The sequence below is a fragment of the Oryzias latipes genome, chromosome 13, assembly GCF_002234675.1.
Source record: "Oryzias latipes chromosome 13, ASM223467v1".
Taxonomy (NCBI): Eukaryota; Metazoa; Chordata; class Actinopteri; order Beloniformes; family Adrianichthyidae; genus Oryzias; species Oryzias latipes.
Genome location: NC_019871.2, coordinates 18053168 through 18072376, shown reverse-complemented (window position 1 = coordinate 18072376; position 19209 = coordinate 18053168). Strand labels below are relative to the sequence as shown.

Below are 19209 nucleotides of genomic sequence, written 5' to 3'. Positions count from 1 at the left end.
AGTCCAATCACTTAAGAGGAGAGAATTGACAGCTAATGAGAGTGTAGAAAACACCATGACGATGGTCTTCCTAAACAATTGCCGTATCAGATTGGTTAAGCAGTAAAGAAAATATCCAATGGGAGTTGAGGGGTGGGACCTAGAGGAGGATTCTCACTGGGCGCACGTGGTCGGTTATCAAACTGTATGGCTTCCGGTGTAAACATTTGTCCTGTTGAATAGTTTATTTGATTTGCCCTTTAGACACTGTCCGACTTTAAATCTGGACTTCTTTGTTGTTGTTGTTTTGCAGCATTATGCCCTTTTATGTTAAAAATGTCTCTCTTTTTTAAAAAATACTTTTAGGTTTGACTTCAAGTTCTAAACCAGAGTTTTTTACAGACAGATTATGTTTTAATTAATTTTATAATATTTGTGCCCCAAGTCAGAATCGCATGTTAAATTCTTTTTTCTTTTCTTGCGCATGTCAAGATTTACCAGAGCAGCTGAAATGCATTTATACAAAGATTTGGAGCTGGTCAGAACAGCCAGAACCCTCTGCCTTCTTCCTCCTCTTTTTTACAGTGTTTATAGGAATAATCTGCTAAAACTGTTTTAAATGCAACATTTGGAAAAAAGAAATAAGGCAAAATGGTTTTAAAATGTTGTTGATTGGCTGGTTCTTCGTTCCATTTACCGTATGTCAGTATTCCGTTTTTTGTTTATTTATTTATTTATCTATTTATTTAATATTGTAGATGTGTTTACGTCTACCCCTTACTACATGTACATATATACACTACAGTACAGTTTACACAAAATAATGCTGACATTGTGCTTACAGTTTGATACAAATGAATTGTTTCTGAAAAGCTGCCTTGCAGAGAATATCATTACAGCCTTTACAGTAGATTGGCCCCTGCTGGTTTGACGTCTTCTTAACAGAGCTGAGCTTTCAGTTTGAAGTTTTGAAACACATTCATAAACCTAAAAGTCAGTATTCTCTGAGATGTTGAAGGGTCTCCATTCTGACAACTCCAAGCTTATAAAGTCCATGCTGGCTGACATCCTCATGACTTTGAGGCCCTGACTCATGGCAATGTCCAATAAAAAGCTCCTTGCTTTTTACTTTCCATGCGTTTCCTGCATTTACATCAAATTCTTTCTTTCCTTTTGTTATGTCAGCTTTTCCTTCTCGTAGTGGAGACCCCTGATCGGATGTTTTTTGTACGTGTGTGTGTGGGAGGGATCCATCACTATATCGCAATAGTTCTCAAAGCCTTATTGAAATCTCTTCTCTGTTAAAGGACTATTTATTTTTTACCTGCCCCTCATGTATCGAGTGAGATTGATCGGCTGCCGCTGCCGCTGCCGCTGCCGCTGCCGCTGCCGCTGCCGCTGCCGCTGCCGCTGCCGCTGCCGCTGCCGCTGCCGCTGCCGCTGCGGCGGGGGTCTGGGTGTGGGGGTGGCTGGGCGCTCCTCCTCCTTCTTTTCACATTCCACCATCCATTTTAGAAGAACATAAACACTCACCTGAGCACAGGTGTTAGCTCACCTTTGCACTAATAGTTTTTCATGATTGAATGAATGAAGGGTTTCACACTGGTTGGTTTGAAGGCATAGATGTGCGTGTGTGAACACTATCTGTTTTGTGTACATGTTGACATGTGGACATTTTTGCAGCTAGCAGGTGTGTTGATAACATTTGAGTGTGTGTGTGGACAGGCCCCGCCCTTTTTGTACTACATTTGAACCTTACCGTAATGATAAACAACCAGTAAACCTGTCTGCTCTATGCTGCTTCATGGTCTTATCCCCCCCCCCCCCCCTCTCCCACTAACCCCCCCCCCCCCCCCCTTTCTCTAACATCCCTCTGTCTTCTTCCTTTCTTTCCTTTTCCATCCGGTCCAACACCAGAGATTTTCAAACATGATTGAAATTAATAAAGTTTGGCCTCAATTACAAAAGGGGTTTATTCAGACACACCTTTGGTTTGTCTGAAGATTAATAACCCCTCTCGTTAAAGTAAAATATGTCCAACACAAGAGGCCCTCAGCTCTCATCTGTCTGCCCAGCTGTTGGACAGGACAAGTTAAAAAAAAAAAAAAGAGATTGATCGTTTCTGCTTTTGTCCATGTTCAAAATCAGTGAAGAAAACGTTGAATGCATCCAATTAGAAAGTAGTAGAAACGAGATCCACATCCACTCATGAGGCAGATTCTGCTCGATAGTAAACCTGAGCAAGAATAATTATTCATACTCAAGGAGTGTAGAATGGTTAAACAGAGTAGCTAAAGATGATATAATATTATTTAAACTCATATGTAGATGTTATTTACACTGACCAAAAATATAAACGCAACACTTTTGTTATTGCTTCCATTTTTTATGGTATGAACTCAAAGATGTGAAACATACACAAAATAACCAGTTCTCTGAAATATTGTTCACAAATCTGTCTAAATCTGTGATAGTGAGCACTTCTCCTTTGCCAAGACAATCCATCCCACCTCGCAGGTGTGCCATATCAAGATGCTGATTAGACAGCATGATTATTGCACAGGTGTGCCTTAGACTGGCCACAAGAAAAGGCCACTCTGAAATCTTCAGTTGTATCACACAGCACAATGCCACAGATGTCGCAAGTTTTGAGGGAGCGTGCAATTGGCATGCTGATAGAAGGAATGTCCACCAGAGCTGTTGCTAGGGAATTGAATGTCCATTTCTCCACCATAAGCCGTCTCCAAAGGCGTTTCCGAGAATCTGGCAGCACATCCAACTGGCCTCACAACCCCAGACCTCGTGTAACTACATCAGCCCAAGACCTCCACATCCAGCATGTCCACCTCCAAGAACGTCTGAGACCAGCCACTCGGACAGCTGCTGAAACAATCGGTTTGCATAACCACAGAATTTCTGCACAAACTGTCAGAAACCGTCTCAGGGAAGCTCATCTGCATGCTCGTCGTCCTCATCACGGTCTCGACCTCACTCCAGTTCGTCGTCGTAACCGACTTGAGTGGGCAAATGCTCACATGCGATGGCGTCTGGCACGTTGGAGAGGTGTTGTCTTCACGGATGAATCCCGGTTTACACTGTTCAGGGCAGATGGCAGACAGTGTGTGTGGCGTCGTGTGGGTGAGCGGTTTTCTGATGTCAATGTTGTGGATCGAGTAGCCCATGGTGGTGGTGGGGTTATGGTATGGGCAGGCGTATGTTATGGGCGAAGAACACAGGTGCATTTCATTGATGGCATTTTGAAGGCACAGAGATACCGTGACGAGATCCTGGGGCCCATTGTTGTGCCGTACATCCAACAACATCACCTTATGTTGCAGCATGATAATGCACGGCCCCATGTTGCAAGGATCTATACACAATTCTTGGAAGCTGAAAACATCCCAGTTCTTGCATGGCCAGCATACTTGCCGGGCATGTCACCCATTGAGCGTGTTAGGGATGCTCTGGATCGGCGTATACGACAGCGTGTTCTAGTTCCTGCCAATATCAAGCAACTTCGCACAGCCATTGAAGAAGAGTGGACCAACATTCCACAGGCCACAATACACAACCTGATCAACTCTATGCAAAGGAGATGTGTTGCACTTCATGAGGCAAATGGTGGTCACACCAGATACTGACGGGTTGTCTGAGTCCCCTGACCCCCCTCAATAAAACAAAACTGAAGATTTCAGAGTGGCCTTTTCTTGTGGCCAGTCTAAGGCACACCTGTGCAATAATCATGCTGTCTAATCAGCATCTTAATATGGCACACCTGCGAGGTGGGATGGATTGTCTTGGCAAAGGAGAAGTGCTCACCATCACAGATTTAGACAGATTTGTGAACAATATTTCAGAGAACTGGTTATTTTGTGTATGTGGAAAATGTTTCACATCTTTGAGTTCATACCATAAAAAATGGGAGCAATAACAAAAGTGTTGCGTTTATATTTTTGGTCAGTGTATGTATGTTTGCATTGTGCATATTGATGATTAAAAAACACATATGTATCATGCACTTTACTGCAAAACACAAGTAGGTGATCAGCAGTAAGAACAAGAAAAGCAGACTGAACAAAACTGTGTCGGTCGAGAATGAAACAACTCTCATAAAAATATCTCATATTTTGCATCTAGACTAGAAAATGCAACCCGCTTCTTTTTTCTGCCTCTGTATTCCCTGCTTCTGCTCAGTGGTCGAACACACCACTTTCCTCTGCAGCAGCAGCAGCAGCACAGCAGCAGCAGCAGCTGCATATTCTTTGAATGTAACAGGTATACCCAATTTTGAAAGAAATTCTTCATACGTCAGAAAATGTCCATGAGAACTGAAAAGTTGTCTTATCAGAATAATATTGTTTTCATACCATCTGGGGGGGGGGGGGGGGGGTTATTCATTCTTATATTGCACATTACTGTTATTCCAAATAAAACAAGATGTTGGAGAAAAAATATTTTTATAAATTAGTTCCCAGGCCAGCAGGGCTTGCTTATAAAAGTTTAAGTTTTGTGGGTTATTTTTTGACTTTATAATTACATTTGTGCAAGAACTTAAGTCCCCCATTGTGTTAAATATATAATTTGGGAAATGCGTTCCAGATATTGTCTTCCCCTTTCAATAAATTATTTAACCACTTTATTTTAAAGAGTTGTTTAAAGTTCCAAAAGTTAGTACATCCATACCCCCAAACATTTTTTCTAAAGTAATGACTTTTTTCTCCAAATATAAGTGTGTGATCAATTAAGTATTTCTGATCCTGAAATGTGGATGGTTGAATACTTTTGTGACACAGTGACCTTTTGGATGTGAATGTAGGCGGGGCGTAGGCAGCAGGGGGAGGGAGATGTGCATGCGCCATATATGGGCACACCATCGACTTTGCGCTGTGATTGGCTGCGGGCTTTATGCAGCTGCTTGTCAACAAGATGGCCTTCCTCATCTCGCCGTTCTGACATGATTATTTTGGTGTCCCGGAGAACATACCGCTCAAGCGCGTGTCACTTCTAAATAGATAACGGGGGTGCTGCTGCCCCTCAATAGGCGTAGGATGCGCGGGAGCGAACGGACGGAGCTGGCACGCGCGGAGCGCAGCGGCAACAACTAAGGAAGATGGAGAGGAGAAAGTAGCTGGAGGCTAACGACGACGCTAGTCAGCTAGCCTGTTAGCTTAGCTACGTGGACTCGGTTAGTCAACTCGTCTCACCTGCAGCTGACCGAACCAACTGGTTCGGTTAGGGGAAAACCGTGAATTAAACACTGTCATCGACTGGATTCGGCAGTTATCCGGTTCGGAGGTCTACCCCGTTAAGGTACGTAACAAACCGAACCAGAACGATGAGTTTGTGGATGGTCTCTGGTTGTGTTGTTATGCAGGTAAGTTCTGAGGTTTCGTTAGCGAGCTCGCTAGCTTAGTACGGAATGTTTCCTCTGTTGTTAACCCTTATCAGTGAAATGTACAGAGTAGATCTGTGAGACACAGTGATCCGGTATCGTTCAGGAAAGTATGTTCGTGTTGCATCAGAAGTTCGTGTTGTTACTGTAATACACATAGCAGCAGCAGCTAGTTCACGAGCTCCTCGGACTCTCTCTTCATCATGTTGTTTATGACTACTTAGCTAATGTTAGCCCGATTCTTTTTGAAATATTCATCCTCTTTGTTGTACTTGTTGTTTTTGTTTTTAAAAGTGGTTTGGTTTTCAGCTTGCTTACTGGAAGGTTGTGGTTAAATGAGCTGCAGGGCCTCGTTACCAACAAGGAAGTTTCAGTTGGTTAGGATAAGAAGCATAGGTTCTTTGACGGTATGGACTCATTGTTTGTGGTAATCTATGTTTGTTACCCCCCCCCCCCCCCCCCAGTGTTTACTGATACATATAGACAGCTGTAGATAAATCATGAACTGGGATTTTTTAATGGTGACTTTGTGGTAACCAAACATATACATACGTTCAATTCAACGGTCAACCCATATGTTTGTCTCAGTTGTTTCAATACCATGAATATGCAACTAAAAATACATAGATCAGCCCTTCCAGGAAGTACACGATCCCCTTTTTTTGCTTCTGTTTGTTAGTATAGTAAGGAAATGGATTTAAGCAGGAATACTTGGAGAACACCACAGCGCACCATGCCATCATGGTGTTAGGTTTCTTAGCCCGTTTAGATGTTCTACTTGATGGGATCTTGTTAGACAAAGCATGGTTGATCCTTTTTCAGGTGTTTAGTCGGCTAGAGCGCCGTCTTCCTCGTGATGGAAGCCTGTGTCAGAATTTAACCTTCGACACTACAGCAGCTCAAACATGCTAGTACCCCCACGTTGTCATGGATACGGCTGTGCAGACCAGTCAGGCATCTATCCAGGTGTCCTAACAGACAGGCAGCGATGATGACGCACCTGCACAGACTGCTAGAGTAACTCACTGAGCTCTATTGTTCTGTTGGCGGCTCCTTCTTGTGGTTCATCTGTTGCCTTTAGGGACGTAGATGCCGATGCAGAGCCTCTGGTTATGCTGTCATTTGAGGGCTGCTGGTTGTGACGATGTGGGAGAAAAAAGTTTTTACAGTCACAATTTGCATCTGCTTATCCCTTTTCGGCCAGTTCAAAGCCTTGAAGTTGGTTTCATTTCACTCGGACGGGGATGTATCAACCTTTTTCTGAACACATTTTACAGCAAACTCTTGTATATACTCATTAAATGTCATTTAAAACTATAAAGACACGAGTTGTCCTCTAAGCTTATTGAAAGCCCTGTTGTGTGGTTTGTGTTGTCACCTTTCTGTCCTTCAGTCACGCAGACCTTTGACTCGGACTACAGTCAAAAAGTCATTTGTGTGTCCAGACATATTGTGCAATCTTGAAAACACGTAATCAGTCTTCTAAGTGGACGCGGAATGACGCACGCTGAATGATTGACAGCATGTACATTTTTGTGGTTAAAAAGCATCATTTTTGTTTTTCACAAAATTACCTAGTGTTCTTTGTCTGGAGTAGCACCTTCAGTCCATCCCATGTTCTAATGAACGCATTTCCAACCATTCAGAACTGCACAGAGTTCATGGTGAGCTTGGTTCATGTTCATGAAGATCAAACATATGAGTTCTGTTTTTTGCCTCTGCATGTGATCAGGGAAGCCACTGGTGTTGTGTTGGACGCTGCAGTGTTGCTGCAGGCCTCACTGTACTGAACAGGATTTGAAGGATTAGGTTGGTCCTAAAAGCTTAAAGCCAAACTTGAAGCTTTATTCACTAAAGCTTTTGAATGACAGATTGAAGTAGAAAAGTAACATATCTCTATTTACTTCACGATTTACCTCTGTGACAACACGTCACTGGCTTTGGTTTCTTTTTGTTGTAATGATTTTGCATTATTTTTATTTAGATAGATAGATAGATAGATAGATAGATAGATAGATAGATAGATATAAATGAAGTCAAATCAGTTGCCATTTTTTTGTGATCTGGGTGCTGCTATTTGAAGCCAGTTGACAGTGATTGGTTGAAAAGCAAGTTTTTCAGTCTTTAATAGGTAAAATGTCAATCTCTAAATAACTGTTATGTCACAGAATTTTTATAACTTTATATTTATATTTTGGTCCACTTAAGGCATCAGAAACCCCTGGTATTTGTGACTATATATACACAGCACAAAATTTTTTGTCTGTTGTATCCTGTAGATTAATGTTGTAAATGTGATGGTGTGTGTTTATGACACAGAAGAGGAAGCTCATTGTTTTATGAAGGAGATGAATTGATAAGCTCTTTTAGCAGTGATATCTTCAGTATGGTCCTGGAGTTGTTACTGTATGGAACCATAAAGAACAAGAAGACACTTCTTGGTTCTCCTGTTATTAATAGAAAAACCCACAACAGTCACTGAAGCAATGATTTCAGTGACTGTTGTGTTTTTTTTAAATTTTTTTGTTAACAGTTTTACACATGAGTGTATTAATCAAGTATTTGCTGTGCATGAATTTTCTTCACTTTACACCACAAATGTATCTGTGACCATCACCTGTGCAATCAGCCATAAATGAGTTTGACAGCAGTTGTGGGTCAGATAGGTCATTAATCAGACGAATGTCTTCAGCTCCTTCGCTCATATCAGGAATGTTGGTTCATACAAATACCCGATTAATGCTATCCTGCATCCATGTTTACACAAAGTAACACCATAGTGGAACCAAAGAGTGCTTATGTTTGCCGTCCACATCAGTTCATACTGAGGACCTGAAAAAAGTTGTGTGTTGACTGCATCAGACACGTTCCTTCCACTACCAGCAGATACCTGCCGGAGAGCCTGGTTAATATGATCTGCACCTGGTAGACATGTACGTTTTTCAATGTGGACCACTTGGCACTGAAACTTCCTTGATTTCCTTAATTTTTTTATTAATTTATTTTTCTGTCTGTTTCTGTTTGATCACACAGCACAATGTAGAAAGAACATGCCCACCCAGATCACGATTCTGTTGTGCAGCCACACAGGCAAACACCAGGGTTCAGGAGTCTTTTTGGTGTGGAGAGCAGGGAAAGTATTGGGCAGACAGACAGCAGTAACATACATGCATGCTCCAGCTCACGTTAACTCCTGTTAAGCAAGTTCTCTCTGAAAGGCTGAGATGTAGAGAGACGGGAATCCATTTCAGTCTTCTCTCTGTCTTCTGCACACCCAAACCTGAAATATTGTCCTCTTAATTTAATTTCTGGACTCCAAAGAGGAAGAGATGATAGTGGAATGCAGTTTCAAGTGTGTCTGCTAATGGCTTTTAGCCAGAGAATGAGGTATGAGGCGGGCTGTAATCACATTCAGTAATGCTGTGTAGTTGTTCCCTCCATTTTAGTGCTTTGATTATAGAAACAGTATGAGTATTAATGCAGCTTTTCAGAACAATTCTAACCTTAAACAGGACTATTTTGATCAGATTTCATCACCAATGCTTTTATATCTCATGTTTGTGTTTTTCTTTTATTCCCAGGTTTATCAAGTCTATGCTGGCTGCTCTCTCCATCGCTGCCCATCAAGCTGCAACGGCAGCAGAAAACCTAATATGACATCTCTTTGTATCTGCTGATCAGCATACATGCAGATATGCCTCTGGGGTCCACATCCTGATGGACCGAGACACCTTTTCCCACATTCGGCTGTGGTGCCCACGCCCTTTTGGCACCTACTCCCAGAACAAACCTCGGAGTCCAGGGTCAGGGGGAAGCAGTGGAGGTGCCAGTGGTGCAGGGGGGTCCTCGCTTTGCAAGGCTGAGCCATCACAAGGTGCCAGAAGGAGAGTGGATGGTGTTGAAGATGTAGGAATGATAGTTGGTATTCAAGAAGGAAATGGAGAAGAGGAGGACGTGGGCTTGGAGAACACTCCACCCGAGCCTGAGCATGAATCCACTTCTCTGTCACAGAGCCACTCTCCACAGCTCCCTTCTTCTCCCCCTTCACCACAGTCTTCAGGGTCTCAGATGGAAGATGGACGTGTGCTGTTAGACACCTGGTATGTCATAAAGCCAGGTAACACCAAGGAGAAGATTGCCTTCTTTGTTGCACACCAGTTCAGTGGAGCTGGCCAACCAAGACCAAGTGCCATGAAGGTAAGAGTCCAACTAAGTGGAGTGGTGATAACCTGGTGCACCTTTCTTCTTTACTTTCAATAAACATTTTTGACTAAAGCATAGAAATCTCTTTTTTATAGGTTAAAGGCAATTGGGGAACTGACTGCAGTAAAGCCAAAAGACGAAGACGCTGCTCGTCCTATGACCCTCCAACACGATCTCACACCGTCAACCATGACTCCTCCCTTGGGTCCACCAACCCTGATGAGCTACAGCTCGGAGATGCAAATGAAACGGACCTGCTTTCTGTGGCAGAGATGGTTGCCTTGGTTGAGCAGAGGACTGCTATGGCCCTCCATGGGATTGCAGCTGTTCATGGGAACCAGCAGCAGCACCACCATTCCCCTCCTACCACTCACAGTCAGAACCTTACCCAGAATCAACACACTGTCCTTCGTGGCACAGTGTCGGATCCTTCTCCTTTGGTATTTGTGTCAAACAGCTCAAGTAATCACTCCACCAGGGAGGCCCAGAAGCCATCATCCCCTATCCACACAGACCAAGACTTGGAGGAGCAACAGGAGTCTTGCAGAGTAGCCCAGGCCATTGCACACTTTGAGTCTCAAAATCTTGAGAATCGACTCAATCTGGGTTCTGGCTCTGGAACCCCCCCATTGAATAAAGACAGGGAAAAGGAACATAGGAAAGGAGGTGAGTCAGGCACCGCCACACCCCCTCCACCTCCAAACCACAGTCATGGGGAGGTTAGGATAGCGTTTAGAGTGTCAAACCTAGACCCACGTTCTCAGCTGGAACCAGCTGGCCGGTCCCGTTGTATGTTTATGAGTTGTGGTGGGAGCAATCAAGCAGCTCCTAGAGCCAAAGAAAAGATCACCTGTGACCTGTACCAGCTCGTCAGTCCTTCCTCGAAAGATCCCAGCTGTCTGCTGCTTGCTGCCACAGCAGCTGCCCCCAAACCAGACGGGGACCTCCATCATCCAGATGGCTCAGCCTGTGGCAGCACAGACCCGTTCCAAGAGAGCTGTTCTGGGGAAAAGAAGGGTTCCGGTGTGGGAAGGGAACGAGTGACGGGCTTCCATGTGGAGGTGGTGGTGACTGGTGCTGTTGACCAGTGTGTTTTTTATGGAAAAGACGGCACCGAGAATGTGCAGGAGGAGACGGTGTGTTTCTCAATGCCTAGTGGGGCAGGTTGTAGTGGGGGAGTTGGAAACTCGACTGAATCTTCATTGGATGATCCCCCTCCTGGACAGCTCTTTTTCCTTCAGCCCTCTCGGGGACAAGAGGAAGAAGGAAAGACTTCTGGCACTGGCTCAGGAATGTGTTCTTTGGACTCTACCAATAACAACAGTCCTGGGGCAGGTCTGGAAGTTGGCTCAGGTGAGCGGGCACCAAGACCAGACTCCCCAATAGTTGGGGAGGACTGTTCCGACCCCTCACTGTGCCGTCTCTACCGCCACGTTTCCCACGACTTCTTGGAGATCCGCTTTCAGATCCAACGCCTCCTGGAGCCACGACAGTACATGCTATTGCTTCCTGACCATATTATGGTCAACATCTTCAGCTATCTGCCAACCCGCTCTTTGGCAGCCCTTAAATGCACATGTCATTACTTTAAGGCATTGATTGAGACTTATGGAGTGCGTGCTGTGGATTCTCGCTGGAATCAAGACCCTCTCTACAGGGACGACCCCTGCAAGCAGTGTAAACGACAGTATGAGCGCGGGGACGTCTCTTTGTGCCGCTGGCACCCCAAACCTTACCACCATGACCTGCCTTATGGACGCTCTTACTGGATGTGCTGCCGGCGTACAGACAAGGACACGCCTGGCTGCCGCGTTGGACTCCATGACAACAACTGGGTGCAGCAGCCTTCTGATGGTTCTCAGCCAATCCGCATGAAGAGGGAGGAGGCCAGGTAAGGAGGTGGAAGTACACCTCACAGAGATCAGCTGTCATCTCAATCTGCATATCCCCCCTCTGAGAGGAGTACAAGGAGGCACCTGTACCTGATAGGTTGTGTGGTAATAAAGGAAGAGATGTGCATCACACTCCTTGCCTTTTTCTCCTGGTCCTCTGGGATCCCTCTCCCCCATCTGTGCTCCAGAGTGGCTGCAGAGACGTTTGCATACCAGGGTTTGGGTCCTCTCCTGCTGCTGTCAATCACCTACATCTCTGCCTCAATTGTCTCATGATGCACATGGATGTTCCTTCATTCATGTGGAAATATTGCAGTGTGTTTGATTTAAACATTAGTGTGGAGAAAGTGACGCATAGAAATGTAATGCCCTAGAGCCTGCTGACTCCTCCATCACCTCTTTTTCTTCTGTGTTGTTTCACAAACATTAGCTGTACAGTGGTGCTGCAAGCAGAGTCCAGAAGAAGTGAACCCCCCTCAGTGGTGAATGTTCAGCATAACGATAAAATGTGATTGTATGAAGCAAACTTGATTTTTCCGTCGTACACGATGCCATTTGTAGCTGTCCGTCACCATTTGTTCTTCTGAATGTGCTGTAATGTTGTTCCCTGAGGATGATGATTATGCTGCTGAAACCACTGCTTGTGTCACTGATGTTCATCTACAACAGTCATACCATTGGTAACAGACAGGCACAGTGTCTGCCAATAGGCGGGTCTGCGGAGAACTGTGCCATTGTTGGAGTGGACCCTAACCTTGCTGACCCGCCCGTACACAGGAGCAAGTGAATCCCTCTTGGTTTACACAGATTTATGGGAGATGGACTTGAATGGGATAAAAAGAGAAACTTGATGTCACTTTGGAAAGGCCTGATGTCACTTTGTTTGATTGCTTTTGTTTGCCATGTTTTCTTTTTGTTTGGCTGTTTTTATTGGTTTGTGTGTTTTGCTTTTATTCTGCAGGGTTGTTCTCCTCGTATCAGTCTGTTGCCCAGCCTGCAAACTTTTGTTTCCTTTATTGATCCGACAGCCTTGTTTTAAACCCCCACCCCCCCCCACCCTCTGTCCTCTGATTTGGCCGCATGAACTGTTTTGCCAAAGCCGACTGTCATGCTTTGAAGTGGATGAAACCATTTACCACAGACGGAAGACTTACCAGCTTCCAGCCTTAAAAGACCCCTACCTCTGCCCCGCCCCCGCTGCAGGACACCGAGGATCAGGTACCTCGCAACTGATCAGTGGGATTTCTGGTTACACAAAATCCTGTAAACCCTTGATGCACTCCATCCAGCGCTACAGAATTCACCCTAAACAAGTAATGTGGATGGGTAAGGGTGCTGCCATGACTCCTCATCCTAACAGTTTTCTTTACCTCCCCCACCCCCCAGCTTTTACACTCCCAGACAGACTGGACCTTTGAGAATAGATGTGATGAATGATGCTGAAGCTGCATGAAGATGGTTGGATTTTGATGGGAGAACTTTGAGGGTGCAGATGTGTACTCATGGGAAATGTCTGCTTAAATAAAACAGAAGTGATGATTAAAACTGGAAATATGACTGCGTTGTCTTTCATGTAAAAGGCTCCTGTAGTACGTCTCCTTCAGTGAAGCTGCTGATGTCAGACTGTGGTTAACAAACATTTAAAGCTGTAGGTCTGTGAATAAGTGTTTTTACAAACCAACAGTAGGAACCATTTTAATCTAGTTTTAAACTAAATGTGTGCTTGTGTGGTATGTAAAGTAATATTTTGTTCCAAACGGAAAGATGAATGCCAACCCTTCAGCAGAAGCTGTGGGTTTGACAGATCTGAGATTGGATCGGCATGAAATTTTTCAGAGAAATGGATCTCCAACATGATATTTTTTTTTACCACATTTCTGAAGACTCCTTGACTTTGTAAACACTTTATTTACAGCTATTGGATTTTCTTGATCTCCATTTTTTTTTCTGTTCAGAATTACAGAATTGGATACATGTTCATTTATTTCTACCTTGTTTTAAGGACCTTAAGGTTGCAGGTCAAGCAAAGTATCCCCACATGAAAACGGCCACAGCCATCATAATGAGAGCATTAGCATCCACCGTGTACTTCCACACCGGGTCTTCACTGATGTCAGGCATCTGCTGCTCCTGATTTTCCAGTTCCTCTGGTTCCTCAGAGTTTCCACCCATATTACAGAGACTGGCGACCATCCGATTGATAACAGACTTTTTTCGCTCTTCAATCACTAATGTAAAAAAACTTCAGTAAGTTTTTGTTCTGTTTTCCAGGTGAGTTTTCTGTCTTGCTTACCTGCAGCAGCATTGTTCTGTCTTTCTGTCTCCTTGGCTCTCCTTCCATGTTCCTGTTGTTCCCAGTCCAGATCTTCCCTGTCCTCTTTGGAATGTCTCAGACTGAACACCAGCCGGTAGAGCTGAGAAGACAGACCAAGGCTCTGTCACGTTTGGTTTGTATTTTGTGGATTTGCACAGCTACAGTTTACGGAGTCCTCCATGTTTGTTTCATGAACCCTACAGTCAGAAGGATCATCCATGTTGACATGATGAATACTTACATGCCTGTCATGTATGGGCTCAGAGCAGATGCTGACAATAAGCACCAGCACTGATGTACAAAGGAAGAGGATGATGGCAAAGTGTAGGTAGTGGATCCCACACAACAGGAATGGACAGTCAGAAGGGAAGACGCAGCTGCCGGTGCCAAACCAGAACTCTGGTAACATTCGGCACAGACCCATCGCCAGACCGCCGATCAGACCCCAGAAAGCACCCTGGAGATGGACAGAAACTCACCATGAATTGACCATTTACAGCATCCGCGTGGATGGAGGCTTTCTCACCGTCTCATTGACCCTCTTCACAAAAACAGCCAGCAAAAAGATGGCCGCAATGGGGGGGGACAGATAACTAGAGACTGACTGGATGTAGTCAAACAGTTGACCGCTCTGGGCTGCCTGGACCACGGGAATCCAGCAGATACTGATGGCCACTATGCACAAAACCCAGACTCTGCAGGACAGGTTCATAGACTTTACAATGGATCCAAATTCTCATATCTAGTATTGATTCTATAGAGGTTTTTACAGTCCACACTTGAGGATAAATCGGTGTGGATTAAAACCAAAACAGTTTCTGAACTGCTTACCTGCCCACAATGATAAGCTCACGCTCGAAAGCCTGCGGCCTGATGCGAGTCCAGATGTCCATGGTGAACAGAGTGCTGCTGCTATTAAAAATGGAAGCCAGAGAAGACATGAGAGCAGCCAGCATCACCGCTAGCATCAGGCCTCGCAAACCTGCCAGACAAGAAAGGGGCTTTGAAGGCTGAACGACACACATGAATCTTTAAAGGGTGGCCAACAGGACTTCATCTTTACCGCTGGGCATGACAGACACCACCAGTTTAGGATAGGCGATGTTGGAGCAGCCCACCTCTGTCTCACAGATCCTCTTACAGTCCTCTGGCACCACACAACCAACCTCATCTGCAGTGCATGAAAGTGGTCACTTTCTTCTCTAACACTCTGGCTTTGCACTCTGACACAGATCACACACCTGGGTACAGGATTCTGCTGATCATCCCGGGGAACACCATGAGGAACATGGGGAGCAGCTTCAGGTAGCCACACAAGATGCAGCCTGCCTTCACATGAGTGAGACTACGAGCTGCAAGGCACCGCTGCACAATTACCTGCAGGAGCAAGGGATGATGCGTGAAGAAAGAAAAATCTGCTACAGTCAGGATTGAAGCTTAATTCTCACTTTTACATGGACAATATTTGAAGAGTTTTATACCAAGGCAAATGATGACCATCAAATGTTATGAAAATCAATAGTATTTCCTTAAAAAAGTGTGATTTGTGTTTTAAAATAATCTGTGTAAAATATGCAGGTTCTCTGTTAGAATACATTAAAGGTTTTGTCTAGTTTGGTGACCACAGGGTTTCATCTCTGCTCTTTGCAGGTAATGTTCTGTTGGCCTCATGAGGTGAGGACCTCAACCACGTGTTGGACTGCAACCAAGATTGAAGCAGCAGGGATGAGGGTCAGCACCACCAAGTCAGACACCTTGGTTTTCAACCACGAAAAACTGGTTGACCCTCTTTGAGTGGAGAACTGCCTTGAGTGGAGGAATGAAGGCATCTTGGGGTCTGGGTCACGAGTAAGGGAAGCATGAAGTGTTGAGATTGTGAGGCAGGCTGGTGCAGCAGCTGCAATAATGTGTTCACTGCGCGATCTGCTGTGATGAAAAAGGAACTGAGCTAAAATGCAAAGCTCTGGATCTACTGGTCAATCTATGTTCCTACACTCATCTATATAGTCTTGAACTTTGGATCATGAATAAAAGGATGAGATCATAAATAAAATCAGCCAAGATGAGTTTCCTCTGAAGGGTGGCTGGATGTTCCCTTAGAGGTAGGGTGAGGACCTTAGTCACCTTCAAGCTTGGAGTAGACCTGCCACTCTACTACATTTAGAGAGGCCAATTGTGGGTGGTTCAGATGCTTCTCTGGGAACTTGCTCCGGAGTCTTGTACTGGGAAAGGTCCCCGGAAAGACCCACTACATGCAGGAGGAACGTAGTCTGTCTGCTGGTCTGGAAGCTCCTTGGAGTTTCCCCAGCAGAACAGGAGGATGTTTCAATGGAAAGGATGGTCTGGAAATTTCTGCTTAGATGGCTGTCTCATGACCCAGATCTGGCTAAACGATTAAATGGATGGAAAATCTACTATCCCCTTTGATTTATTTGGTTTCACTGAGATGATTATTTCAGCAAAGATCCACATTCACCTGGTCAGAGCACCAGTACCAGATCCCTGATACTGAAATCCCAAAGAGCACTCCAGGCCAGGGTAGGTCTCCGGTTGTGGGGTTCCTCAGCAGAGTAAAGGCATCCTGTCTTGGGGTGTAGCACTGAGAGGAAATGTTGTAGCGCTGGGGGTCCAAAGAAGTGTAGTTATGGGGCACAGCAGAGCCGTATTTGGCCAGGAGAGCACTGTAGCCTCCAATTTCAGCAAAAGCTGGACGGGAAGAGAAGGGAGATTTCCATGATTTCAATCATCCTTAGAATCTTCTCTACATCATTCAAAGCTTTAATAACAGAAATGTAAAGCTGCTGCTGTGTCAGCACTGATCACTGACCCCCACCACCACCTCGAAGATGAGCCCAGTTTCTGTTCATTTAATCATCTCTGCTTCTGTTTTGGACTTTAAGTTTGAAGCAGACGCAGACTCCGGTGTTTACCCTTTACTGACCTTTGTAGTTGGAAATCTATCAGGATATAGGGGGTTTGCTTTTGTGTCAGCGGGACAGGGCAGTGTTCTTGCAGAGTCAGCACACTCACACTTTAGTGGGACATTAATGATTAACAACAGTGTCTTTAACTCTTTTTCTTTTTGCCATGTAGCTGATTCTGATCAAAGAAACAGAGTCTTGGATGAACCAAACATTTGAACTGATGTGATCACCTTGATTCATTATTTTGTTCAAAATACAGTCCTGTTTACTTTGTGGACAAAGAGATATTTGTGAATTCTTTGTTTCATTTAGCTAAAATAACAGAAAGCGCATTTGCTATCATGACCTTTCTACAATGTGGTCCTCATTCTATGTGATTCTATGACTGTGATCTTCCTGGGTCCTGAGTTAGATAAAGTTGTGGGAGGCGGTTCTATTCTGATCTGGATCTGTCATGGTGTTCTGCAAGTCTAAAAGAGACTCAGATCAAGGCAGTCACAAAGCAAAGTTAAACGTTTGGTTGATTTCTAAATATTTGGGTATTTCGGATGCCCCATCATAGGTTCCTGGGGAGGTGTTCCTGCAGAAGCCTGTACTCACAGAATCCAGTGAGGGCAAAAGCACCGGCGATGATGACAAACGTCTGGACCGTATCTGTGTACATCAGAGCTGCCAGACCGCCTATGAGAGTCAAGGGTTGAGACAACAGAGAACAAATCCTCCCTTCTGTAAGATTTGGTTTGAGCTCACCAGGACTTGCATAAACCCAAAATCCCACCTGTGACAGTATACACAGCTGTAATTATCAGGAGGGCGATGACAGATAGGTAGATGTTCCACCCTAAGGCCTGCTGGATGAAGACAGCTCCTGAAAACATGTCCACCTGGACAGAGCAGAGGGAAGGAGATGAGGCTCAACAATATTCATACAGTAAAATACTGCCTCTTTAAAAGCAGAACACTCACAGAGATCTTGGTGAAAATGTACAGCAACAGGGAAACGACAGACAGGTACAGGCTGATTCTGGTCCCACCAAACCTCTTCTTCAGGTACTCTGGCATTGTGATCACCTGACGAACCACATACAGTTGTGATTTATGTCCAAATGATTTTTGCACTTTATTGATGTGATGGCGTTGATGGATCTTCATACCCCGGCTGTTAGGTAGACTGGTACGAAAAGCCAACCCAGAAGCAGAACGGTGAAAAGAGCCTGAAACGTCAAAAGCATAGTCATTCAGTGTCATTCCATGTTCAAAGACCTTCACTTCACCGCTGACCAGCAGATGCTTACGTTCCATTCGAACCCCCCCACAGCTATACCACTGGCTGCTCCAGTTCCTGCTAACCCGACAAAGTGTCCGCTGCCGATGTTACTGGCAAACAGAGACGCTCCAACCTGTGAGCAGAGCAGGAAATGCAATCGAGAATGTATATCAGCACTGCAGATTAAACATGAAGACAGAACGAATCCCCTTTTCAGCCCCAAAGATCTGCCTGATCTATGCAAAACCATGAACTTTACTTTGGACAACTCAGAAAAGGCTATTAGAAAATGTCTTTAAATGAATGATGGAACCTTTCATTTAACAACTGTGATCTAAATGTTCATCATCTGTTGGTGTTCCTGTAGATGATTTAATGCAGAGCATGAATGAATGGAACTCAAATGTGACGATCGGGAATGTTCTTGACTCACCGGCCACCAGGACATGGAGCGCCCCGCCAGGAAATACCCTCCCACGGTCCCACGGTTGGTCCGAAACATGGACTGATGGACACACACACAAACATAGACGCACATGTAAACACACACAAACAGACATAGAAATTGATTCAATATTATTTCTTGTTTTTTAACTCATGGATTAAATTAACATTTAAAGCCAACCCCATATTCGTATTATGATTGTGGAACACACTTACCCAAAAACCAACACCAAGAACCATGACAAAATATCCAACAATGACACTGATGTCTGCTGCATTGCTGATGGTGACCTTGTTTGATATATTCTCCATTCTTGTCCAGAATGTTGGTACGTCTTGAACTACAGGCTGTGCTCTCCACCTTCATGTGAAACACGCTGCGTTTCTATATGAACCCTGAGCATCACAGTCCGGTTGATGTGTTTAGGAAAGAACTTTGTTCTGAAGATGGGCAGATTCAGCAGTTTAATAATTAGAGCAAATATTAACAGAATATGTCCAAAACAAGCAGCTTGGAGCTCTGCAGGAGTTTCTGGACATCAGTAACACAGATGATGTCTTGATCACCTCAACATTTTTAAACATGTTATATACTTCACTGATCACAAACTTTGGATTTAGATATAACTAATGACTAGTTTTTTAAAAGTTTTTGCAGACATGTCATGCGATCAGCGATGATTTGAAACAAATTATATCGTGTACATAAACAGAGAACAGCTGAATGAATCTCCTACGCTGAACTTCCTGCCGGGCTGGCCGGTCAACCACCAGAAGATTGACCCGAACCGCCT

The 19209-nt window shown here is 44.5% G+C and overlaps 2 protein-coding genes across 2 annotated transcripts; one reads left to right on the top strand and one right to left on the bottom strand.

The window, feature by feature from the left end:
* The first annotated feature begins 4877 nt into the window (after positions 1-4877).
* On the top strand, positions 4878-13018 carry fbxo46 (F-box protein 46). The gene is made up of 3 exons (XM_011482637.3): positions 4878-5289; positions 8953-9568; positions 9670-13018. Exons 2-3 carry the CDS (start codon positions 9089-9091, stop codon positions 11467-11469), a joined length of 2280 nt encoding a protein of 759 aa, XP_011480939.1. The 5' UTR covers positions 4878-5289; positions 8953-9088; the 3' UTR covers positions 11470-13018.
* Positions 13019-13354: 336 nt separating this feature from the next.
* On the bottom strand, positions 13355-18806 carry slc5a2 (solute carrier family 5 member 2). The gene is made up of 15 exons (XM_004075460.4): positions 18632-18806; positions 18405-18476; positions 18000-18104; positions 17859-17918; positions 17671-17775; positions 17483-17588; positions 17305-17385; positions 16257-16486; positions 15022-15157; positions 14844-14951; positions 14612-14762; positions 14307-14475; positions 14022-14237; positions 13760-13880; positions 13355-13694 (listed from the first exon to the last, which is right to left on the bottom strand). The coding sequence occupies exons 1-15, from the start codon at positions 18725-18727 to the stop codon at positions 13486-13488; spliced, it is 1965 nt and encodes a 654-aa protein (XP_004075508.1). The 5' UTR covers positions 18728-18806; the 3' UTR covers positions 13355-13485.
* Positions 18807-19209: the final 403 nt, after the last annotated feature.